This window comes from Onychomys torridus, chromosome 16 (genome assembly GCF_903995425.1).
Source record: "Onychomys torridus chromosome 16, mOncTor1.1, whole genome shotgun sequence".
NCBI lineage: Eukaryota > Metazoa > Chordata > Mammalia > Rodentia > Cricetidae > Onychomys > Onychomys torridus.
The window spans coordinates 47428485-47454112 of NC_050458.1; the positions used below are offsets into that span (position 1 = coordinate 47428485).

General features: G+C 45.5%; 2 protein-coding genes across 7 annotated transcripts in view; one reads left to right on the forward strand and one right to left on the reverse strand.

Annotated features, from left to right (window-relative positions):
- The first annotated feature begins 1034 nt into the window (after nucleotides 1–1034).
- Wbp2nl (WBP2 N-terminal like) lies at nucleotides 1035–18848 on the forward strand. Of its 6 annotated transcripts, none has more exons than XM_036207983.1 (6): nucleotides 1035–1096; nucleotides 10846–10954; nucleotides 11211–11352; nucleotides 11729–11821; nucleotides 13457–13561; nucleotides 16977–18848. In XM_036207983.1, the coding sequence occupies exons 1-6, from the start codon at nucleotides 1035–1037 to the stop codon at nucleotides 17438–17440; spliced, it is 975 nt and encodes a 324-aa protein (XP_036063876.1). In that variant the 3' UTR covers nucleotides 17441–18848. The 6 variants fall into 6 exon arrangements, with proteins under 6 accessions (XP_036063876.1, XP_036063880.1, XP_036063875.1 ...); XM_036207987.1 differs by having other exon boundaries at nucleotides 1039–1096; nucleotides 11240–11352; XM_036207982.1 differs by lacking the exon at nucleotides 1035–1096 and adding an exon at nucleotides 1108–1332.
- A 1935-nt stretch (nucleotides 18849–20783) lies between these two features.
- The window catches only part of Naga (alpha-N-acetylgalactosaminidase), a 29447-nt gene continuing 24602 nt past the window's right edge, over nucleotides 20784–25628 (reverse strand). Inside the window, exon 10 of the mRNA XM_036207991.1 lies at nucleotides 20784–20850. Coding sequence (XP_036063884.1) covers nucleotides 20809–20850 — 42 coding nt within the window. The 3' untranslated portion in view covers nucleotides 20784–20808. The remainder of the gene's footprint in view (nucleotides 20851–25628) is intronic.

Genomic DNA, 25628 nt, shown 5'->3' on the forward strand with positions numbered 1-25628 from the left:
ACTATCACAGCCGTGGGAAACCCAAGCCCCCTTCTGACTCAACATCACCATACATGCCGAAGGTAAAGTTCAGAGAGCAATCTTCTTGTTGAAGGTTGCATTGGCTGAGGCAGGAGAGGCTAGATCTGATGTTTGCTCCTCTGCTCTATACTACCGAATTTAATTTTTAATTCTAATTAAGTCTTGAACTTAAAAAAAAAAAAAAAAAAGGATCTGTGCTACATGTAGTGGCACATACCTTTAAACCCAGCACTTGGGAGGCAGAGGCAGGAGGACCTCTGTGAGTTTGAGGCCAGCCTGGTTTACACAGCAAGTTCCAGGACAGCCAGAGCTACATAGACCTTGTCTCAAAAAAAAAAAAAAAAAAAAACAACAAAAGGGAAAAAAAAATCTGAAATCTGGACATGTCTTAGAATGACATGTCTGATTATTTGGCAATTTTTGTTTCTTCACTGGCATATTAATACTCTAGAGTGTCTTGAGTAATACAATGAGTGTGACACCTACAAAGGCCCAGTGGATCCCGGAATTGGACCCACTGAAGGTTGAAATTCACTTCCTGACCTAGCTCACCTTTTCTGAATGTTCTCTCACAAGACCATTGGTTCTGATTCTAGGCCTTCTTTGATGGAAGAAAGCGTGGAGGAATGTAGACCCTTGTCTGGATTGGGTTACGGTAATCTGGGCCGAGACTCTGGGCTAATGGAAGCTTTTTTAAGCCCCCAGCTCCTAGCAGGGCCACGCGGGGCCTGGCTGTAGGTCTACACAGCGAATTGTGGGATAGATCTCCACACCCATCCTTCAGCGCCTCCCCGCGCTAGGGGAGGAACCAGTTCCGCGAACATGCCCCTCTCCCTCATCAGAGCTCTCTGGCCCCTGACTCCAGAAGTTCCTCTTGTGACAGCTGTCCACTCAACTCCACGTTTCTGCGCCATAATCTCCGCCCTCTCCTCAGGGCCCCGCCCACTGCCTTGTAGGCCCCGCCCCCTCCCCATTTGAAGGGCGGGCGGTGGCGGGAGGGGACCAAGAGCAAGATGGCGGTGAACCAGAACCACTCGGCGGACCGCCGTGAGGCCCTCATCCCTCATGGCGAAAGGTGCCTGAGGGGACTTCCAGGCTGCTGTCGAGGAGGGAGGAGATGCTCAAGGGTAGACTTGCGCGCTAGAAAGCCCTCCGCCAATCGACGACTTTCCCGCCGTTTCCGGTCGCGCTCCTCTGAGCTCCGCCCCTGACCTTTGAGGGCATGCGCCGTCGCCCGCGTTCCGGGAGCCTTAGGCGCGTGCGCGGGGCGCTGGGCTCCAGGGCGAGCATCCTGGGAAGGCTGAGCGAGGGGTGTGTAAAGAGCGGGTCAGCCCTTGCATCGCTGGAAGAGGGGCTGGGGTGTGGCGTGTAGATGACTGTAGAAAGACCCCGAAATGTCGAGGCCTTTCTCAGAAGTTCCCCAAAGCTCCCTTTTCTTGTGGCTTCAGCCTGGGAGATGACGGCGTCACCTTTATAGAAGAGATTGGGAACAAAAAGTAGGGGTGTCCAGGAAGAATGGCGCCGTCAACCTCTTACACCGGCTGAGGCTTGCACGGTGGCTTCTGTATCTCCAGGCGAACTCAAGACCTTGACCCCAGTCCCTTCTTTAGTCAGCCCCTCACCCACTCTCCCTACACCCTGCCTCCACCTCCTCTGGATAATCTCTGCTGATCTTCCTTAGTTTCCCACCCCGCAGGGAGACTCAAATTCAATGCCGGGCTCTAATAGGACCCTGAGGTCAGTTCGAGGCCAGCCTGGTCTACATAGCAAGTTCTAGCACAGCCAGAGCTGTATAGTAGAAAGATCCTGTCTCAAAAAAGGAAAGAAAAGAAAAACCTTGATTTTTTTTTTTTTTTTTTTTTGTTCCTTTGAAGTTCCTTTAGAATCTGTGCTCTTAAATAGGTACTGATAGTTTTCATTGAACAGCTAATTATGGCAAGCATTGTTCTTTGTGCTTCTAATTGCTGTGTCTGCAGTGAGGATCAGAACTATTTCTCTCGTTTCACAGGTAGGAATATAAGAAATAATTTGCTCAGAATCATTTTCAGTGCATATGGGAAAGCCTGGATTTGGGTTTGAAATGACATGCATCCATTTCTCTTGCTATCCTTTAGAAAAGTATTTTCTGCTTTCCCTCTATCAAAGACCCTAATTATCTGGCTTTCCCAGATACAAACTGTTGTAAGGAAATAGTTGGGTGTGTGTGGGGGGGTGCGGATTGGCTCTATTTTTAGTGTTCCTTACAGTTACGATACACATTGGAGAGTCTAGTTACAATCTATGGTGTGTGGAGACTTAAGTCTTGCTATTTATTTATTTAGCTATTTAACTTGTGATTTTTATGTCTCAGCCTCCCAATGAGTGTCTGTAGTAATTAAACAAGGACAACAAGACATCCTAGAATGTCTTAGATTTGAGCAAGGGTTTATTTACAATGGGATACCAATCATTGGCAGTAATAAAATAGATACTGACATTAAAAAGCATCCCCAATGTATTTGTAAATGAGGAAAATAAGTTACAAAGGGGTTGGAGGGAGCACATATTTTAGTGACGAGGAAGAATTTAGTGATTGAAGTTGGAGTTAAAGTGTCTTGTCTGTATCTTGCCTTGGTATATAGTACATGTTGAACAGACCTAATTAAAAACCTAAAATGCTCTATTGAAGCCAGATGTGGTGATGCAAGTCTGCTGGGATTACAGATCTGTGCCGCCATATCTGGCTTGTAGAGAGTTTGTCATCATGGCTGAGAGATCATAAATGTATGTACGGGCCAGGGTGTGTTGTAAAAATGGAAAAGATTAAATTGCTTTATTTCATCCATTTTTTAAAAAATGGGCAGATAATAAATACTTGATGTCCCAATAGGAAAATCAGGGGGAGATAATTACCCAGATTTCAACACTCAGTAGATTTTGCATCTTAGTATGGCTTTCTCTGCACTTCTCCCTGTGGAAACTCACACCAGCTTTGTAACTAATTTTCCTCATTTGCCAGTATAGTGGGGCAGTTTCCAGTACCCATATCCATATCATTACTCTCAGTGGCTGATACTCCAGTGTGCATAAATCTGCTTAATTCTCAATATGAACTATTCTGAGGCTTTCCCCTCATTTATAAGTGATACTATTTGGAATTCTTAAAAAATTAAAATTACATGTGTGTATATGTGCACGTGCCACAGCACATATAGAGGTCATAGGACAACCATGTGGGTCCCAGGGATAAATAAAATTTAGCTTACCAGGCTCAGTGGCAAGTGCCTTTACTCACGGAGCCATCTTGCCAGACCCTGCTTGAAAATGTATCTTTACCAGTCTGTCACAATGTATCTTTGAGGCTGGTACCACCTGACTCTGTGCCTTACCTGTGATGCCAAGGATGCTGTGGGAAGCAAGGAAGAGCCTGGGCTGAGACTCTGTTTTGGTGTTCTATCGTTCCCATGTGAAAAAACCGGTAGAGACTTGGTTTCCAGTAATAGCACAGTGTATGCATCTAATTTGTCCTTTCAGCCAACAAAAACTTACTGGTTACTTTCCAAGTGTAGAAAATTGTGAAGGTGACCACATTGAATGGCAAAGATGCTAAGGACTGTGGAGGAATTGTGTTGATCAGACGTTTGGATAAAGTGACACCCGAGTGATAAACAAGCAGTTATTTGATGAAGTGGTAAAGGTGAGCATTGTTGTCAACAGTAGAGGAGAAGCTGAGTTCATTTGAGGGTGAAACTACTTTGAAAATCAGTTAGGGACTGTGGAAGAAGGGGACCTTCAGGTCATTTCTGTCCTAGAAATATGCATGAAGCACGTCAGTCTCCAAAAAGGAACAAAAGAAAGCAGAGAAGTTGGTATGAAGGGAAGATCCTGCTGAGTCAGGTCAAGGCATCCCAACAAACAAAACCAAAGAAGATGAATGGAAAACCAGGGCAAAGGCCCCTCAATATCAGATTCAAGATGGCCAAGGATAAAGGAAGAACTTAGGGTCTGGTGTTATAATTGTGTTAGTATCATTAAGACAAAGGTCTTGTGGAGTACCAAGTTCAGCTGGCCAAAAATTAGAGATTATAGTTTTTTAAAACAAATAGTTTAAAAAATTTTTTAAAAATGGTTCATAGAAAACATTTAAAGAACTTTAAAGTGTTATGTTTCTATCTCGATTTTTGCCCAGTATACATTGAACATCCCTAATCTAAAAATCTAAAATCAAAAATGCTCCACTAAATTCAGGTGTGATAGGGTTAGAGACATGGCTCATCTGTTAAACGCATATCCTGTTCTGCTAGAAGACCCAAGTTCAGTTCCCAGAACCTACACTAGATGGAGCACAACCGCCTGCAACTCCAGCTCCAGAGGGTTCTGTCCTCTAAGAGTACCTGCAGACATGCTTATTACCACCCCCCCCACCCACACACACAGAGGGCACACACACAATTAAAAACAATTATTCTGGGTGTGGCGGTACATATCTAAAGGTAAAGCTACCTTGAAAATTGCAGCACTCAGGTTGATGTAAGAGGATTGTGAGTTCCAGAACAGCCTGGGCTATATAGCCAGATCCTGTCTCAAAAACAAAACCTTTCAGCCTGGTCTACAGAGCAAGTTCCAGGACAGCCAGAGCTGTCACATAGAGAACTCTGTCTTGGAAAAGTAAATAAATAAAAAAAAAAATAAAACAAAAAGCCAAAATCTTTGAGTACTACTAAATAATTCATCTAGAAAATTTCACTCCATAATACTTTATTTTATGTATAACATTGTTTAAAATATCATATGAAATAACCTTCAGGTTATATGTGTAAGGTATATATGAAACTAATGAATGTCACATTTAGAAGTGGGTCTCATTGCTCCCAAATCCCTTTTATATGCAAGTATTCCAAAACCCCAAAACTGTTCAGACCCTAAATAGTTCATTAAGAGATACTCAAGCTGCGTAGTGGTAGTGCACGCCTTTAATCCCAGCACTCGAGAGGCAGAGGCAGGTGAATCTATCTGAGTTCGAGGCCAGCCTGGTCTGTAGAGTGAGTTCCAGGACAGGCATCAAAAGCTACACTGAGAAACCCTGTCTCGAAAAACCAAGAAGAGAGAGAATACTCAAGTTATACTAAAAATCAAGACTTGTCAGTAATTAATCTTGAATTAATTTTAATAAGAGTAGGGAAACAATAACTATCACACTAATGCTATTGTCCCATCATAAAAGCTTTATTAATTTTTGATTGGTTTATGTGAGAGTTTTTGTGTTTTGTGGAGGTTTGAATGAAAATGGCCCCCATAGGCTATAGGGAGTAGTACTACTAGGTAGGAAGTGTGGCCTTGTTGGAGGATGTCACTGGGGGTGGGCTTTGGAGTATTAGAAGCTCAAGCCCAGCTCAGTGTCACTCTCTCTTTCTGCTGTCCGTTGACCCAGATCTAGAACTCCCAGCTCCTTCTCTAGCACCATGTCTGCCTATGTGCTGCTTTGCTTGTTGGTTAAGTTGGTGCCATGCCAGAGGAGCGTGCTGGAGGTAATTATGAGCCATAGTTACCCTTTTAGAGGTTTATTGGGAGAGAGAAGGGGGGGGGAGAGAGAGAGAGAGAAAGGGAGAGAGAGAGAGAGAAAGGGAGAGAGAGAGGGGGCCAGAGAAACAGAGAGACCACAGGGAGGGAAGAGAACAGAAAGAGAAAAGGGAGAGACACAGAGGGTCCTCCCGCTTTTTAGGCTGGGACATGTCCTAGGCTGATGACATAATTAAGGACAAAACCTTTACATCCCAGACTTTCACTTATTATTAAAAAAAGCAGGTAGATGGGAATAGGGGCATTGTTCCTTTCAAAAACTGCTTCCAGCTGATTCTTTGGATGTTGGTTGGCTCTTGGGGGAATGGAGAAGGGGAGTCTTCTGAGGTAGACAGGTGTTGTGGGATACTGTCTGTCATCCATTTGCTTTGGAGACATGTATCCCTCTTGGCCGTGGCTGGGAACCTTCTGTCTGACAAGATGCTGGTGATATAGAAAAAAGCTTAGAGAGAAAACAATCATTATTATTTTATGTTGGTAGATCCGGCCTGTCCAGATGGATTTTGAAACATGTTAAGCTTTATCAGAGACAGATTATTTTAAAGCATTTCATAGTAATAAAGTCTTTTTGTAGCGCCCAGACACTTTTGGGCCTGGGGGTGTAAATACCTTTTAGCTGTTAGAGTTTCTTACTTGATGATCTTTGGACTCTGGTTCTGTGGTGGTCCTGTACCATTGGCTGAACAGTAACCTAGAACAGGGAACTGGGAAGAGAAAAGCTTGTGGTGCATGAGAACTTTTTTTGGAATTAGGGACAAGGCAAAGATCATGGCCCTGTCTGTACGCACATGAGAAACACAGGTGGTAACTTTGAAGTCAGACAATGAGCTCTTATCTTAGTTGGAAATCTTTCTCATTAAGTAACTCTGAAAGTGCAATTAAATCTGGTGAGGTAAGTAAGGCTGTCCTCTGTACCCGACAATAGAAAGGAGAAATGACATCCTAAAACTCCCAGGACTGAGTCAGTGGCTCTGGTGTCCAGAAGGAAAGAAACTGATCGCTTCCCTGCTGTGTTCTGGGTTCCCTACCATGTCTGTAGCCAAGCCTAGGTTTGCTGGAGGTCTTAGCTTGATGTACCCATGTGTCTTGGTGCCTGGGGGCAGTCAGCTGACTGGTTGTCTTTATAGGCGGCACTTTTAACAAGGCTGTTGATGGCCTGGCAGGGCATTCGCTAGCCCATGGCCCTTTTCACTTAAAACAGGGACCCGACAGCTTTCAGGAGTCAGCGAGTGCCAGCACTTGGCAATTTTGTTTTGGGGCTTTTATCTCTTCCTTGGCACACCTTAAATGCCACAGATGACTCTTTTGCCCGTGGGGTCAGGAGCCTTGCTCTCCAGATGCTTAAGTTTTAGTCGGAGAGGTCTGGGGAACTAGAGACTGATTTTACTCTGACTTTTCCTGATGGTTGGTAGCTTAAGGTCAGCTTTTGGAGATCTGCCAGTAGGCAGACTGTAAACTGATCCTTTTGGAAGACTTGCCTGAGGCTATAAGCTGATTTTTGGGCTTGGGAGCCATCCTGGCTACTGTAAACTTAATTGTATGGATCTCAGCCGCTTTCAGACCCGTCTGTGCTTCTCAAGGCAGTTTGAGAATGAGTGGGTGGAGTTAAGGTGAGTTAGGGGGAGTGTCTTAGAAGCCGCCCAAGCCTGCCCATTTGAGCCCGCCCACTGCCGGTGGAAGTCAGACAGAAAAGGTTGCACGTGGCCAATGCAAAAGTGGGGAGGTAGAAGGGTTTAGAGTTTTAGCAGAAAGCTTGGAGATAATGTAACTCTTATTTGCCTGTTCACTGGCAGAAGTTTCCCAACTCTGTTATGCGGCCAGATTTACCAGTACCCGCCCTATTCGCCAATGTAAGTGGGTGGTATCTGCCCCTTTGTCCCATGGCTGTAGCCAAGAAAAAAATAAAAAATTAAAAATTAAAATAACAAACTGGGATCAGACTTCAACTTGGGTGTTCCAGAGAATGAAGAGAGATCTAAAAATCAGCTCAAGTTCCCATCCTCTTTGTCAAGGGATGGGAAGGGCTGCAGCTGTGCTGCCATTGCCAGCACAGCCTGAGGACAACCCCCAGGGTGTCTGTTGCAAAGACTACAGCCACGAGATCAGCAGACTCACTGTGAAGAATCATGGCCGTATCAGTAGTGGTAGTTGTACAGGTGTCTGCCTGCAGTCTGGTGGTCTCGTTGGACAGGGGAGGAGGCGGCAAGTGGCAGCAGTCAGCAGGTCCTTGGTGGTGCATCCGAGTTACTGCACCAAATGCCAGAGAGCCTGCTGGAGGAAAGTCACGAGCCATAGTTACCCTTTTAGAGCTTTATTGGGAGAGGGAAAGGGGGGCGAAGAGAGAGAGAGACGGAGAGAGAGAGGGAGAGACAGAGAGAGAGAGAGAGAGAGAGAGAGAGAGAGAGAGAGAGAGAGAGAGTTGAGGGAAGAGAGCAGAAAGAGAAAACACAGAGGGCTCACCCCCCTTTTAGGCTGGGCCACGTCTTAGGCTGATGACATAATTGAGGACAGAACCCTTACAGTGCTTCCCACCATGATGACCATGGACTAACCTCTGAACTGTAAGCCAGCCCCAACTAAATTCTTTCCTTTAGAAGAGACACCATGGTCATGGTGTCTCTTCATAGCAATAAAACTCTTAAGACATTTTTATTTTTTTGAGATTTATTTTCATTTTGTATGGGTGTTTTGCCTGCATGTATGTCTATGTACCATATGTGTGTAATGCCAGTGGAGGCCAGAAGATGTAGAATCCCTTGGGACTGTAGTTACAGATGGTTGTGAGCCACTGTGTGGGTATTGGAAATCCAACTTAAGTTGCCTCCAAGAGTAGGTAGTGCTCTTAACAACTGAGCCATCTCTCTAGCACTGGTTTTTTGTTTGTTTGTTTTTGAGACAGGATTTCACTACAGAACCCAGTGGATCACTATATTAGCCGAGGATGTAAGCCTTGAACTCTTTGCATGTTTGTGAGTGTTTGGGCTGTAAGTATAGTGGATATGCATGCATGTGTTTTTGTGAGGAGTACAGTGGGTGTCCTCTTCACTCTCCTCATTTTCTGAGGCAGGATCTCTTACCGAACCTGATGCTCACTGTTTCAGCTAGAGCAGTGAATGAACTCCTGTGATCTGCCTGTCTCTTCTCCCCAATGCTGGGATTATAGGTGCATGTGGCTATTCCTATATTTCGAATGGGTGCTGGAGATTTGAACTCAGGTCTTGTTGATTTCACAAAAAGTGCTCTTATCCACTGAGGCATCTTCTTAGCCTTCTTGAACTCTGCCGCCCTCTTGCCTCAGCTTCCCAAGTTCTGGGATCAGGCATGTACTACCATGCCCAGCAGGTAGTTGGAGAGTTTAATTCATTTATATTTAATATAATTTAATATTTATATATAATATAATTGACTTAACATTTGCAATTTTTCTATTTGTTTTCTATACATTTCTATCTTCTGTGTTCCTTCTTCACTTCTGCCTGTTGTGTCTTGAGAGTTTTCCTAGTATACCATTTAAATCCATTCTCATTTCTTTTTTGAATATATTTTAGTGATTTTCTTTGTGTTTGACCTGTTGATTATATTTAACATCTTAATTTACAGTCATAGAACTCAAGTCAGTACCAACTTACTTTCAATAATATACAACATCTTTTGTCCTATGTAGCTCTGCCCACTCCCAAAACTGTACTGTCACAATTACAGTTTTATATATTACCACTATCACTAAAGATGTATAATTATTATTTTATGATCTTAAACTGATCTTCCACTGTATCACCCCTTCCTCAGTCACGTAACTTCCCTGCTGAACAGTCCAGAGCTTGCAGTCCTTCTTGCCTGTACACTGAGTTCCCAAGCTCAAATCCCAGATGGTTTCCCAACTTGGCCTCACTGTTCTGCTGTTACTCATGCTGTGTTCATCCATGTGGCCCATCTCCTTCCAAGTAGGCAATTTGCTCTCCTCATTTGCATCTCCATGTCTATTACTGCTGTTGACTCCCCATGTGAATTGTCCTGTCCCATTACCTCTGCCTGTTTAAATACTACCTATTTCTTAAGAATCAGCTCTAGCTGCATCCTTTCTATGAGACCTTTCACAGTTGTTTCCACCATAAATAATTCCTCCCATTAAATTACTGGGACATTTTTGTGCCATTTAGATGGTACATGTCACATGTTACTTGCATTATGTTCTCTGTCCCTTTCACCTTCTTCATTTTCTTAAAATAAACATTTAGTAACTTCGCTTCGCTGGAGCTATAGTAGTGAAGCAGTTGTTGTCTCTAATAACCATCAGGGAGGGCACTGAACAAATAATCTCAAAAACACCCAGATTCTATGAGTGAGGAGGACTCAGGTCCAAATGGTCTATTCAGAGTGAAGCCAGAGTAATGTGTGGGCTGGAAGGGGACTGGATGGGGGGAGTGGGGGTATCTGTCTGTGTGCTTTGCTTTCTGTACCAGCTAAACATCCCAAGAGCCCAGTTCTTCCTGGATAGTGCACAAGAAATTTAAGAATTGGTGACAGGCATTGAGAATAGAAGTCTAAGTTTGAGAAGACAGAAAATCCAGTGATAAAAAGGGAGAAGAGGGGCTAAAGTTATAACTTAGTGGTTAAGAGCATTTCTTGCTCTTCTAGAGGACCCAAATTTGGTTCCCGGCACCCATGTTAGTCAGCTCACAATAGTCTGTAACTCAAGTTCCAGGGGATCCAAAGCCTTCTGCTGGCCTCTGTGAACATCCACACACATGTGCATACATTCACACACACACACACACACACACACACTTAAATGTATATATAAAAGTAAAATCACTTTATTTTAAAAATTATTGTGTGTATGGATGTTTACACACAATAGAGGGCATCAGATCTCCTGAAACTGGAGTTACAGACTATTGTGAGCTGCTGTGTGGGTGCTGGGAATCAAACCTGGGTCCTCTGGAAGAGGAACCAGTGGTCTTAACTGATGAACCATTGTTCCAGTCTAAACAAAATCCCTTTAAAAAGGAAGAACAGGAATAAATTGCCCAAGAATAATATTGCTTGAATCCATTTCATTTCCCTAAAATAAGAGTAGCAGCTAATATTTATTGACTGACACCTTTGTTTGTACCATTTTGGTGTCGTCTTTGGTGGTGTTGGGGATCACATTTGGCCTCGCATGTTCTAGGCAGGTGCTCTAGCCTAGAGCTGCATCCCCAGGCCTGTGTGTGTTGGTTTATGTACTTCTTAACATGTGCCGCCTGCCTTGCCTTTCTGCAGTGTCTTGAAGAAGTCTCCAGATGTGGACTTCTCCTTCCCTCAGCCACCGCCAGGCTCCAACTTCTTCAGTGGTACAAAAAGGGGGGTGCTCTTTCTCACCTCATACCGGGTAATTTACACTTTTCTTGATTGGCTGATTAAGCTTACATTTATTTTCCATAAAGCTGAAAAAAGTTAAACATTGGCTTTTAAGGTGTTTAAAACCACTTGTACTTTGAGACTTCCATCTTGAAGAAGGATGGAAGAAAAGAAGTGATGTTTCTCAATTAGGTCACAGTACCCTCGTGACCCTGGCCTTGCTTCTGCAAGCCTGTGCCCCTGGACGAATTCTGTATCCCTTTTCCAAAGTCTCCTTCCTCACTTAGGTGATTTTTGTGACTTCCCGTTCACTCAGCGACCCCATGTTGTCTTTTATGATGCCATTTCATCTAATGAGTAACTGCACTGTTGAACAACCGATCCTTGGAGCAAACTACATTAAAGGGACCATCCAGGCAGCTCCAGATGGTACGGTTTTCCTCCTAGAAGTGTTTCCTTATCTCAACAAAACCCTAGAGAGTTCAAGATTCTGACCTGTTTCATGTTAGAACTCAAGCCAGAGATGATCGGCTTGTTTGTCCGAGGGTGCCTTCCCCAGGGCTTGTCCGAGGGTGCCTTCCCCAGGGCTTGTCCGAGGGTGCCTTCCCCAGGGCTTGTCCGAGGGTGCCTTCCCCAGGGCTTGTCCGAGGGTGCCTTCCCCAGGGCTTGTCTGAGGGTGCCTTCCCCAGGGCTTGCTTGTCCGAGGGTGCCTTCCCCAGGGCTTGCTTGTCCGAGGGTGCCTTCCCCAGGGCTTGTCCGAGGGTGCCTTCCTCAGGTTTGTTGAAGTTTGCCATTCTTCCCCCAGGTGGCTGGGAAGGATCGGCCACTTTTAAAATGGTCTTCAGGAAAGGAGGTGCCGTCGACTTTGCCCAGCTGATGGCCAAAGCTGCTTATGCTGGTGAGTGATAAACACAGCAAATGCTTCAGTGGTTAAGGAGTTGGAACAGTACTATTACTCAGCAGAGAATGGCTAACCTGTGGTCAGGCATTTGGTATTTCTACGTGAATTCAACAAGCATTTCCTGAGTTTACTATTATGTATGAAATCCACACTGTGTGCTTATTTACCTCACCCTGTCCTGGAGTAGCTGGGAGCCTGTGCTTAGACATCCTACGTGACTAATTGCCTCCTGCATGGCTTGGTCCTGAAACTGGACTGGAGCGACTTGGGAGTGAACAGACCCACGCATGTACTAAAAGCTGGGAATGGTGGGCTTTGTTGGCCCTGATGGAGCAGCACCAGCATGCAGCCCAGAGACTCAGTGTTTATGTGAACGGCACAGTGGAGGCAGGTAATCCAGGTAGGGTCTCTGACTTGAACAGCCCAGACGAGGAAGTGTGGGGGCATGCTTTCTGTACCCTCTTGTCAGTACCTGTGCCTGGGGCAGAGGAAGTCTTCCAGTTCCCTGAGCCTCACTTGGGGAGGGCTTTGCTACCTGCATTTTCATCCTCTTCCCTTCTGTGTGCTCCTACTGTCCCTAAGAGGGGAGTAGGGATGTCTACTTCCCTACAGTGCTGACCTAATGGCTGTACCAGAGAACGCTTTCTATGACTGAGATGCTTGTTTATGCTGTGTTTACCCAGCTAGCTTCACTTCATGGCTCTCACAGTCCTTTACAATCCAGTCAGACCACACTCTGGGCCTTGTCCACTCTTCTCCTGAGCTGTCATTGTGCTCTTCAGGAAGGCCCTTCCCCTTCCCTTCTGTTGTCCACCTCAACCCCAGTCTAGATATTGAAAATGCAGCCCAGGAAAGATGACCATTTGCAGATACATATATATTTGCTTTAGTGGAAGCATTGAATATGGTGCCCCAGATACAACAGAAGAATCTAGAAGTGTCTAGGTAAGAGAATGAACTATGATGCTGTATATCATGGTCAAGAGCCATAGCAGTGAAGTCTGAAAGTAAATGAGTTCAATTTAAGAACATGTAATTTAGTTAGCACTTTTTAAATGTTTTCTATACTGGATAGTGGTCTAAGCCCTTTACAACTATCAGTTGAATGTTCATAAAACGTTATGATACAGCCAGGCAGTGGTAGTGCACACCTTTGACCCCAGCACTTGGGAGGTAGAGGTAGGTGGATCTCTGAGTTCGAGGACAGCCTGGTCTACAGAGTGAGATCCAGGGCAGCCAGGACTACACAGAGAAACCCTGTCTTGAAAAACCGAGAGACAGAGAGGAGAGAGAGAGAGAGAGAGAGAAACCCCTTATGATATATATATATATATATATACATACACACTGATATTATGCTCACTGGAAAGCTGGAAAACCAAGTAAGTGATGATCGTATAGTAAGGACTGGATTAGGTGCTAAATAGCCACAGGCAAAAGACAGGATTTCTGCTCTCAAGAAGTGTGTGGTTTAAGGAAAAGGCCACATGTATTTTTACTTGGTAACAAGAGTATTGTTGGCTCCCATGTAAAGTGATAGTTAATATTGTTATACATTATTCAGTTCATAGCTGCTCATATATCGAATTTAAAATAATAAAGAGTTCTTATTTTGCCAAATTGTCTTCTCAGCTGCCCAAGGATTTCCACTCATAGTTCCAAGTTTCTGGATGCACCCTCTAGGAATTTTTGTCATAGCTGGGCAGAGGAACATGTGTGGCCCACAGGCATGCCCAGGTGAGGTGTGGGCAGAGGAGCATGTGTGCCCTACAGACATGCCCAGGTGAGGTGTGGAGAGAGGAGCATGTGTGGCCCACAGACATGCCCAGGTGAGGTGTGGGCAGAGGAGCATGTGTGGCCCACAGGCATGCCCAGGTGAGGTGTGGGCAGAGGAGCATGTGTGGCCCACAGGCATGCCCAGGTGAGGTGTGGGCAGAGGAGCATGTGTGGCCCACAGGCATGCCCAGGTGAGGTGTGGGCAGAGGAGCATGTGTGCCTTACAGACATGCCCAGGTGAGGTGTGGAGAGAGGAGCATGTGTGGCCCACAGGGCATGCCCAGGTGAGGTGTGGGGAGAGGAGCATGTGTGGCCCACAGGGCATGCCAAAGTAGGGAGAGATGCCCCCTAGGAGGTAGAAAAGAATGCCTTGACTTGAAGACAGTTCACCACAGCCTTGTTTCAGGTTTGCTTCAAGAGAAACCCCAGGGTTTGGGGCTTTCATGGCTTTGTTTCTTGGTTGAAACCCAATAGTGATCAAGCAAATGATTGGACTTGCATTTCAGATTACGTTCTATGTGTTTGTAATCTGTGTGCTTGAGACAGGGCTGGCCTGCAATTCACTGCTACAGCCTCCTGAATGCTGAGGTGGCCTGTGTGCTGTTTCAGACTTACTTTGACGATGATGTATGAGTGCAGCACATCTAAGCAACTCCTGCTAATGAGGAGCTCACTTCCTCCTTAGAGCCTGAGCAGAAAATGCAGCTCTGCCTCCTTCCTCTTGGTTTACACTATCACGGCCATCAAGCCTGCTCTATCTTCCAGCTGCACCCTGCTTCATGACCTATGCCTTTAACATTTGGCCTTCCTTAGGTGGAGAAAGTTGCAGGCTTCGGTGAAGACCTGGCCTGCTCAATACAGCATGAGCAGTCCTTTTATTTGTGGTATTTTTGAGATAAATGTTACTGGTGTGTTAAAAATGATATCATTTTGAAATCCAAGATTTAAAAAATGTATACATAGCTTGCCACACACTGATTACAGGTGTCCATGTCCCAGGAACATTTCCCTGGACTAGGAATACCCACCAGTAGTTTTCACACTCGAAGGCAGACTTGAAACCAAATGAGACTGCCAAGTGTCGGAAGGGCTGATGATGCACTGAACGCAAAGTCATGGGGACGCGAAAATGAACTGCAGCGAGTTTCAAGAGAGCCTTACGGAGGTGGGAGGGGCTCAGTAGTTAGGAGTACTTGCTGCTCATCCAGGGGATTGGAGTTCAGTTTCCGGCATCATACTGGGTGGCTCACAACTACCTGCACTCATCCCCAGGGGATCTATCTGATGCTTCCTTCCAACCAGTACACTCATGGAACACACACACACACACACACACACACACACACACACACACACAAACAAATAAATAAAATGCTGAGTGTCATGGCATAGGCCTTTAAACTCAAACTCCAGCGGCAGAAGCAGCTGGATCTCTTCAAGTTCAAGGCTAGTCTTATCTACATACTGAGTTTCAGGATAGCCAGGGCAATATAGAAAAATCCTGTCTCAAAAAAAAAAAAAAAAAAAAAACCAAAACAAAACTGTTTTTAAAAAGAGCCTTTGATGTCAGACCCCAACTTCAGGGTGCAGAAAATGAAATGTTGATTCTTTTCCAGAGTTCCATCTCTCTGTGTTAGAGCTCTGCTACTGTAACGAAATACCTGAGATAATTATTAAAAGTAAAGGTTTTGTTGTTTTTGTTTTGAGACAGGGTCTCAAGTAGCCTAGTCTGGTCTCTAACTCACTGTGTAGCTAAGGCTACCCTTGAACTTCTAATTCTCCTGCATCTAACTCCCAAGTGTTGGAATTACAGGTGCCCAATAGCATACCTAGTTTTTATTTTGTTTTAAGAGAAAATCTCACAATGTGTTTAGTCTGGCCTGAAATGTATTATGTAGTCCAGGTTGGCCTCGAACTGTGACAGTCCTCCTTGCCTCTGCATCACCTGGTGCTGAGGTTATGGGTGTCAGCTTGTGTGTGTGTGTGTGTGTGTGTGTGTGTGTGTGTGTGTGTGCGCACACGCGCGCGTGCGGATGTCAAAGGACAACTTGTGGGAGTCAGTTCACTCTGTCACTGTGTGGGCCCCGGGATTGAACACAGGTGGTTAGGCTTGGTGGTACACACCTTTATCTACTGAGCCATCCGCTGGCCCTTTGTTTTTATTTTTGTTGTCGAATTTGTTTTGTTTTGTTTTGTTTTGTTTTTTGAGACAGGGTTTCCCTGTGTAGCTTTGCGCCTTTCCTGGAACTCACTCTGTATCCAGGCTGGCCTCGAACTCACAGAGATCCGCCTGGCTCTGCCTCCCGAGTGCTGGGATTAAAGGTGTGCGCCACCATCGCCCAGCTGAATGTTTTTTTTTTTTTTCTTTTTGTGGTTTTCTGTTTTATTTTGAGACAGGATCTTACTGTATAGCCTGGGCTGACCCTAGAACTTACTATGTAGGCAAATTTGTCTTCAAATTAAAAGATTTGCCTGCCTATGCCTCAGGATTAAAGATGTGTGCCACAATTCCCAACTGTTCTTTTTTTATCCTTGAATTCTTCAAGGAGGCAGAAAGATTGTAAGAGCTGGAGATGATAGATGATTCCAAAGAACCAAGCAGTGTCGTCTAGACACACAGGACTGATGCATTTAACTCACTGAGACAGACAAGACCTCACAGGTTCAAACCAGACAAAATCCCAGCATGGAGAAGGGGAAGAGGACACTAAGCGGCTATTTGTAACAAATACCCTCTGGGAAAGGGAAATCAGTTTTCTCCAATGGAGTGTCACTGGGATATCAACCACCCTCCAGGGCACACCCTGAGCCCAGGAGTAGCAAGCAACACCAAACAGTTTTTGTTTTGTTTTTGTTTGTTTCTACCTTTGTTTTTTATTTTATGAGTTTAGGGGGAAAAAGAGGGAGAGAACACGAAGTAGGGAGGGAGGTGGGAAGATCTGTGAGGAGGTGGGGGACGTGTAGTTACAAATGGTTGTGCCATGTGGATGCTGGTAATTGAACCTGGGTTCTCTGAAAGAGCAGCCAGTGCTTTTAACTATTGAGCCACCTCTCCTTTAAAAATCACATTTTCCCTTCCAGTTATAGTTACAACTCCCTCCAAACCATACTCCTCACTGAGGGTGTTTTCATAACATAACACACTTTAGCAAATAAAATATGTATCTGTACAGCTCTAAGTAATGACCAGAGGTTGTTTCCAGGTAATTCTGATCACCTCACCAGAGGAAAGCTAAGGCTTTCGTCAGCTCATGGCTAAAGAAAAGGTTTTAGCACAAAGGATTCTCGTGTGTGTTTCCTTTGGCATTGTGTTTTGTGTTCTCTAGTTATTCTTTGCTCACGGGGTAACAATTTTTTTCCTTTTTGCCATTCCCAGTTGTCTATGGAGTCCCGCCTGCGGGATACGGAGCCCCACCTCCCAGTTACAGTGTCCTGCCTCCTGGATACGGAGCTAGGGGATATGGATTCCCTCCTCCTGTATATGGAGCTACCCCTATGGGCTATGGAGTCCTGCCTCCTGGATATGAAGCCCCCACTATGGAGTACGGAGTCCCACCTCCCAGATACGGAGTCCCACCTCCCAGATACGAAAGTACAGCTGTGGGATCTGGATCTCCACCTCCTAGATATGAAGCCCCACCTATGAGTTATGAGACTCCTCCTTCAGGACATAGGTTCATACCTCCTATGTCCAGTGCCTCACCTGCAGCACACGAAGCTCCACCTGCTGGGTCTGAAGCAGGGCATCCGGTTTCTGTGGCAGCCCAGACTCCTGAATTCCAGGCATCTTTACCCTCTACCTCATCCTCACAAGCCCATTCTCCCACTTCTAAGATGTAAACCTTGATGTTCACCAAGCAAAACTGCACCCTAGCATCGATGTCAAGAAAGAACACTTAGGTTTATGATCCCAGACCCATCCTAGGTAGTTGATCCCCACCTTGGAAGTTCAGACATAGGGCAGAACTAAGCTTGATCTCCATGCCTAGATTTTAGAGGCAGTGTCAACTCTCCATTAGCTGGATAAAGGAGGAATACCGCCAGAGGGCTAATTCCCTAGTGACTTAGTTGGCATTGGATGCATTTTAAAACATACCTTGATGTGAGCTTGCAAAGAAGCCTCCTGCCTCTCTCCTCATCTGCATTAGAAAACCTTTATCATACTCTATTTGCTAGATACTAAGATCTGCTAAAATGTCATGCTGAGAGCCGAGCCTGCTTGTGCAGGCCTGTAACACCAGCTGCCATAGAGGATGACACAGAAGGATGGCAAGTTCAAGGCTTGCCTGGACTGCAGAGTCAACGCCAGCCTGGGCACTCTCGTGAGAGCTTGTCTCAAAGACTATAGAAAGGTCTAGGGATAGAGCTCAGTTGTAGTGTGCTTACCCAGTGTGCCGATGGTCCTAGGTTTAATTCCCAGTACCAAAGTTAACTGATTAATTGAAATTGCAGGTGCCAGGCATGAATGCACATGCCTGTAATCCCAGCACTTGAGAGGAAGAGGCAGGAGGTTCAGAAGTTCAAGATCATCTCTGGCTATGTAGGGAGTTAAATGTCAGCCTGGGTGGGCTACATTAGAACCTGTCTCAACAAAATCAAAGCATCACATTCGACACAGTTGTTTTTTACAGTATTCTTTATATTAGAGACAAAAATGGAACAACCTTAATTTCCAGTGAGAGGGGATCTTATAAATTATAGCATATGCATACACTAGAAGAGTATGTAGATGTTATAGAGAAGGCAGTCTTTAAGACCGAAACAAAGAAATAAGGGAAAAAGATCACAGGTCCAAAGCAACATACTAGGAGGGAATAATTTCTTACATGTGTATTAAAACTTTTAAGTCTACAGTCAGAATATGCAAAGAGCTAGGAAAAGAAGCAGGGATCAGGGAAGATGGCTAAGTTGCTCACCTGTTTGTCACAAGCATGGGGGCCTGCCATTGAACATTAGTACTTATAAGAAGCATACACCTGTAACTGGGGGTGCAGAGACAAGATTTTTGAGGCTTGCTGGCCAGCAATCAGTGAATCTGTGAGCTCCTGGGTCAGAGACCTTATTTCAAATAAGGTGGAGAGCAATTGGGGAATATACCCAACATTGACCTCTGACCCCGCATGCACAAATAGGCATGTACATCTGTACACACAATTTTTTAACTTTAAATGGAAAGAGATGTATAAACCATGAATTACCGCCGGGTGGTGGTGGCACATGCCTTTAATCCCAGCACTCGGGAGGCAGAGGCAGGCAGATCTTTGTGAGTTCAAGGCCAACCTGGTCTATAGAGCGAGATCCAGGAAAGGCACAAAGCTACACAGAGAAACCCTGTCTCAAAAAAACCAAAAAAAAACAAAAAACAAAAAAAACAAAAAACAAAACAAACAAACAAACAAAAAACCCACACAAAAACAAAAGCAAAAAACATGAATTACCAGTTACCAAATTAAGCAATAACTGTGTCATAAAATTAATGATAAAATACTTAAAAGAATGTGCAATTCAAGTAGTAGTAGGGAGAGTTGACTGAAATAAAACATTTCTAAACATTGAATGGGTTTGTCCTGCACTGCTGAGGATTGAACGCGGGGTGGTGCACACACCAGCAACTGCTCTGCCACTGAGATGCCTTCTCCGCCTCCTTAGAGAGCTACCTGCCTCTTAGTGCTGGAGTTAAAGACGTGTGCCACCACTGCCTGGCACTACACCGAGCTCTTGTGGAGGCATTTTCTCAGTTGAGGTCCCCTCCTTTCAGATAACTACCTTGTGTCAAGTTGACTTAAAACTGTCTAGCACAACACAGTGCGACCCTGTTTGTCTTAGTTGCTTTGCTATTGTTGCAATACAACACCATGGCCAAGGCAATCTATTAAAAAAGACTTACACTTTGAGAGGTCAGAGTCCATGACCATCATGGCAGCAAGCATGGACCCTCACTATAACTCCTCTTGGATATCCCGATATTGCCCCAAGTCATGCAGATCCTGTGGTTATTGTTCCATAGGACTGGTCCCTTCACATGCTCCAGCAGGTCATAGATGGGGTAGATGTTAGGGTAGGCCAATCCAAGGCTCAAGATGTGGGTATAGGTGGTACTTGAGCTGGTTGGTCAGGCCACCGGGACCGCCATCCTCCAGTGAGGGACAGGACCACTTCTCCCATGCCCATGATGAAAGTTAGGGCCATCTCTCCCAATGCAGGGTCAGCTCTCCTGCTGCCAGTGTCCAGCAAGGGGCAGGGCCAGGCATCCCAGGGACAGTGAGGGGCAGGACCAACTCAATGCAGCCCTCCAATTTCAACATGCATGGTTCCTATGACCCACCCTCATGGCAACACAGGCAATGGACTTCATTACAGACCCCTGCTGCATGTTCAGGAACATGGACCCAGACACAGCCTTCAGCATCAGCTCAGGCTCAGACCTCACTATAGCCCCACTGGCAGCACAAGCCACCCAGACCAGCATGGTGCCAACATAGCCACAGGTTGCAGCTTAGACCCCAGGCATCTGTGTAGCCTTCAGTGGTACCACAGGCCACAGACCTCAACATAGACTCTGGCTTCTGTGGGACCATGGACCCAGACATGGTCCTTGGAAGCAGCCCAGGGCCAGATGGCACAATGGCCCCAGGTGAGGGCCCAGATTCTGGGCATCTACATGACCCCTAATGTTGACAGGTGCCATGAACATCAACAGAGACCCTGGCTGCAGCAGGGCCACAGACCCACCAATGGTCCCTGGCTGCAGCTCAAGCCTGGAGGACTCCACAGCCCTGGGTAACAACCCAGGACAACCAGATAGGGATAATTTCCTCTGTAGCTTGGCCTTCAGGCACTATTTGGCCATGTGTGGTAGCCCTGACCCCAGGACTCTTCAGGGCCCTTAGTGGTAACAGGCCAAAGATATCTACACCACCATGGCTGTAGTAGGTTCATAGACCCAGACATGGCCTTTGGTAGAAGCCTAGGAACTGACACCACCAGGTCCCCATGGCAACACCATGTTCTTCATGGCCTTCACATCTTCAGATTCACCTCTTTCTATAGGACATTGTCTTAGTTATTATTCTTATTGCTGTGAAAAGAGAACTTGACATTCTCTTACAAAGAAAATTTTAATTGAGGTGGTATCTTACAGTTCAGAGGTTCAGTCCATTATCATCATGACTGGGAGCATGGCGGCATGCAGGCAGACATGGAGCTGGCTACATCTTGACCAGAAGGCACCAGGAAGTCTGACTGTCACGCTGAAGGAAACATGAGAAAAAGAGACCTCAAAGCCAGTCCCCAAAGTGACACACTTCCTCCAACAAGGCCACACCTCCTAATAGGGCCTCTTTCTTAGAGGGCCATTTTCTTTCCAACCACCACACTCTGCTTCAACAGATCCAGGAAGAATTTATTTGGGCCTACTGCTTACTCAAAGCATTGTGCTGGGTCCCACAGCAGCCCACGGACACTTCCTGGGTTGCCAGAGTTCTCTCATTTTCCTTGTCTCTTTTACCTTCCATATAGAAGTTGTGGTCTACTTGCTCACATAGTTTGTATTAGGAATATAAAGGAGTGGAAAGAATGACTGCCCTTTGGCCTGACAGCGGACTCACAAAATGAACCTGCATGTGCTCCTCTTGGCAGGTGAGTGCATGCCCAACAGCCTGCCAGACAGAGCTCTCCTGTCCTGAGAGATCCAGGGAGAAATATATAGGTTGTGTAGCTGGTGTGCTTTCAATCCATAAATTAACATACGAAAGAAACCGTGTATGTGGTTCTTTCTTCAAATTTAATTCTGTTGCTAAGGCACCCCTCATCATCTTGTTAGCTGATGTGTTTTGGGATTTTGCAGACGTATCTAAATGTCAGACCTCTATGGTTTGGTCCTACAGTTCCATCAAGTCTAAGGGCTTGTGACATGGGGACCTAGGGGAAGTGTTAAACCTCTGTGTGTCAGAGATCCAATCTTAGGCCAACACTGCTCAAGACACATGGTGTAACGGCCTTACTGCCCATTGCTTGAGAGACCCAGACTCTCTCCAGACTCCCAGATCCCCCTCTTTCTCAGCTGCTATGGGTCTGTATGGTCTCCACCTCCTGAGTACCCAGGTATAACCTTGGAGTTCCACAGAACATAGGGGTGGGCCTTGGAGTACACATTGACTTGCCCGTCCTTGTTCAGAACCTGGCCAATGGTTTGAAAATCTTGTATGTGTGAATATCTTCAAAACAGAGACAAAATCCAGATTAATACTGCAAAATCTCAGTTTGCTAAAGAGGTTACTTAGACACTGGGTAGCAAGCGGGATGTAGCGTCTGTCCTGGCCTTTCGCTTGAGCGAATTCTGGGGAGTGGAAAGTGGAAAGCGTAGGACACACTCATCCCACAGTGCTGGAGAACACTCTTCCAAAGGTAGCATCGTGGATGGCGCAGGGTGGGGGTGAGTTCCAGCCTACACCTGTGACCAAAAGCGCCTGCCTCCTGTGGGTGGTTAGTACTGACCACCCAGCTCCTTCCTGATCCCAGAGCCTCTGCCCTTCCAATGCTGCCTACCTTGTCTCTTCACTTGTAACCTCTCTTGCGCTCTGGAGTTTGCTGCCGCTGGTACCTAGTCCTAGTCTGTTCTCCAGACTCCAGTTGAAAGGCAGGCAGGCACCATCTGACACACTAGTCTAGAACAATCTGAGCATCTCTTTTTAATTTTTTTTGTTTGTTTTTGTTTTTTGAGACAGGGTTTCTCTGTGTAGCTATGTGCCTTTCCTGGATTTCGCTTGGTAGACCAGGCTGGCCTCAAACTCACAAAGATCCGCCTGGCTCTGCCTCCTGAGTGCTGGGATTAAAGGCATGTGCCATCACCGCCCAGCTAAAAATTTTTTAAAAGATTTATTTATTAATTATGTATACAACATTCTGCCTCCATGTATGCCTACATGCCAGAAGAGGGCACCAGATCTCATTATAGGTGGTTGTGAGCCACCACATGGTTGCTGGGAACTGAACTCAGGACCTCCAGAAAAGTAGCCAGTTCTCTTAACCTCTGAGCCATCTCTCCAGCCCTTTTTTAAATTTTTTTTTAAGTTTTATTTATTTCATATACAGTGTTCTGTCTGCATGTATGCCTGTGTGCCAGAAGAGCACACCAGATCTCATTACAGATGGTTGTGAGCCACCATGTGGTTGCTGGGAATTGAACTCAGGAACTCTGAAGAGCAGCCAGTGCTTCTAACCTCTGAGCCATCTCTCTAGCCCCTCTAATCATCTCTTGCAGGAATGCTGGCAGATGTTAGAAAATTCCCCAAATAATCCAGGCAGGCACAGCAGTGCACAGCACTCAGGGTCAATGCTTTCCTCCTACCATGCAGATCCTCAGGATTAAAGTCAGATCCGCAGGATCAGTGGCCGCTGCCATTGCCTTCTGAGCCATTTTGCCATACTTGGGAGGCTGAGTTAGGAGGGTAGTGAGCTGGAGGCCAGTCTGAGCTGTACAGTCAGACCCTGTTACAAAACAACCATTGCCATCGCGTGGCAATATTCGAACCTCCAAAATATAATAAATGAGAAAAACTGAGTCACAGTTCATCCCATTTATGTCCCCACTATGCTTATGTATGTGGTAACCGAGCAGGTCTTGGGGAGAACTTCGACAGAGTCAACAGGTTGCTTCTGGGTGGGGAGATGCAAGAATTAGGGAAAAGACCCGAGGGAGACTATAAACTCCATTTGTACCTTTGAATTTTGTTCCGTGTTCATGTAAAACCCATTTTTTTAATGAATAATTTAAAAGATGAGTGAATAACTTGCCTAGTTCCACTTTGCTTCCAAACTGTGTAGTGGCTCGCCACAGTCTCCAGGGTAAAGGCTAGACTTCTGGTTCTTGTGTATACAGGACCTTGTTACTACTATTCATGCTCTGTCTGCCCTACTCTGACCTCTCCAGCTGTGTGATCCAGCTGTGCTGAACACAGGCAGACACTGAAGTGAGCTGGCTTTGCCTCTGTGTCTTCTTCCCCACATCATCCCACTCACCTTTCAAAACAGCCCACAAGTCCTTTCTCCTGAGAGTGTGCTCTGAGCTCTGCTTGTGAGCTAATTGCCTTCTGCTGAGCTTGTGGAGTGCCCTTTGTGTGTTCCAGCAAAGGGCTGTGTCAGTCATGTAGGGACTGTGTGTGGACTTCTCTCCCCTGCAACCTGGAGGTTCCTGGGGAACAGAGGCTAGGTCTCATTGCTGGGGCTTGGCATAGAGCAGGTGGCTACTAAGGATTTGTTGAGTGGAAAAAAAAAGACATTGTGTTTCTGACACACACACACACTGCTGACTTCTAGCCTCCAGATGAAGGTTATAATGGGTAGAATCAGTTTTGTTCGTCAGACTGTTTAAAGAGATCAGAAATAAAAAAATTTCAGATTTGGGCGAGAGCTGTGCTCTTTGGCTGCTAGAGATGTTCTGTGTTGGAGACAGGCCTTTATTGCACCTCCTCCCATGCCACAATCATGGTTTACAGGGTTCCAGCTGGCCAAAGCTGGCAAGTTCTATGGTCCCACGGGATCCTGTGTTCAAAAGGCTTTTGAAAATGCTATCATAGTTGGTTGCTAGGCAACATGCCAACTTAAGCCTACAGTGATCCAATGAGGTAGGTGCTGTTCATAGCTTCATGTTACAGCTAAGCATAATAAAGTTTGAGGACCTTAGAAAACCAGAGAGTCTAGAACCATTCAAAGGTGGAGGAGGACAGGTGTGATGGTGCACACCTTTAAATCTAGAGGCAGGTGGATCTCTGTGAGTTCAAGGCCAACCTGGTCTACATAGTGAACACCAGGCCAGCTGTGACTGCAGATTGAGAATTACAGCTGCCTGACGCTGACCTCTGGAAAGAGACTGTGGTCACCAAGTTTTCCTAGCAAGAATCTACTGACCATCTTATGAAAAACCACACCAAAGTCTCTGTGTGGAGGATTCTGGCTCCAGTTATGGCTACCATATAGGGTTTTTGTTTGTTGGTTTTGGTTTTTGTTTTTCAAGACAGGGTTTCTCTGTGTGGCTCTGTCTGTCCTGGAATTTGCTCTGTAGACCAGGTTGGCTTCAAACTCACAGAGATCTGCTAGCCTCTGCCTCCTGAATCCTGGGATTAAGTCTGGAGAGGGGGGGGGGGAGAGAGGAGAGAGAGAGCACCCCCACCCTCAGGAATAGGCAAGTAGGGGAACTTAGATGTTGTCAAATTTTTCTTTGGGCCACCAGCTCACAAATAACAACATGGAGACTTATTATTAATTATGAAAGCTAGGCCTTAGCTTAGGCTTGTCCCACTAGCTCTTATAACTTAAATTAACCTGCTTTTATTAGTCTACGTTTTACCATGTGGCTTTCTTTGTCTTTCTTTCAACCTGTATGTCCGACTCCCTCCATGTCTCCTTGGCCTCTCCTCTGTGCCTTAGTTATCTCCTCCTACTTTCTCTCCCTGCCCGGAAGTCCCACCTTATACCTCCTGCCTAGCCGCTGGCTGTTCAGCTCTTCATTACACCAATCACAGCGATACATTTTCACACAGTGTACAAATACCCCACAACACTTAGGCTACTTATCTGGAGAAGTGGATCCAAGTCTTATGACTTCCTTAACTCACTAAAGTGTACGTGAATATTTTTAGTTTACCAGAAGAGATGGAAGTTTTGGGTATATTAGCATTACCATTTGTTTGTAGTCTGTACTGAAATTCACACTGTAGAAAAAGCAGCCAACAAGTGTCTGTAGAACAGCTGGATTAGACTCACCTTTGAGCTGTAGCAGAAGTTATGGCTTTGGGTCAAAAAGCATGAACATTCTTTTCTCTGTCCTGAGGGCTGGATGTATAGACTGGACAGAGATGTTTTTAGCCCAGTGAGGAGAATATTTAAGTCTATACTTAGAAAACAACTGTCTTAGGATTTCCACTGCTTTGATGAAACACCATAGCCAAAAACCAAGTTGAGGAGAAAAGGGTTTATTTGGCTTACCCTTCCACATTGCTGTTCATCACTGAAGGAGGTCAGGACAGGA

Coding starts and splice junctions, on each gene's coding strand:
- Wbp2nl (XM_036207982.1), top strand. CDS start 1,244: ATGCGCCGTCGCCCGCGTTCCGGGAGCCTTAGGCGCGTGCGCGGGGCG. Junction 11,353..11,728: donor CATCCAGGCAGCTCCAGATG/GTACGGTTTTCC, acceptor TTCTTCCCCCAG/GTGGCTGGGAAGGATCGGCC. Junction 11,822..13,456: donor GGCCAAAGCTGCTTATGCTG/GTGAGTGATAAA, acceptor TTGTCTTCTCAG/CTGCCCAAGGATTTCCACTC.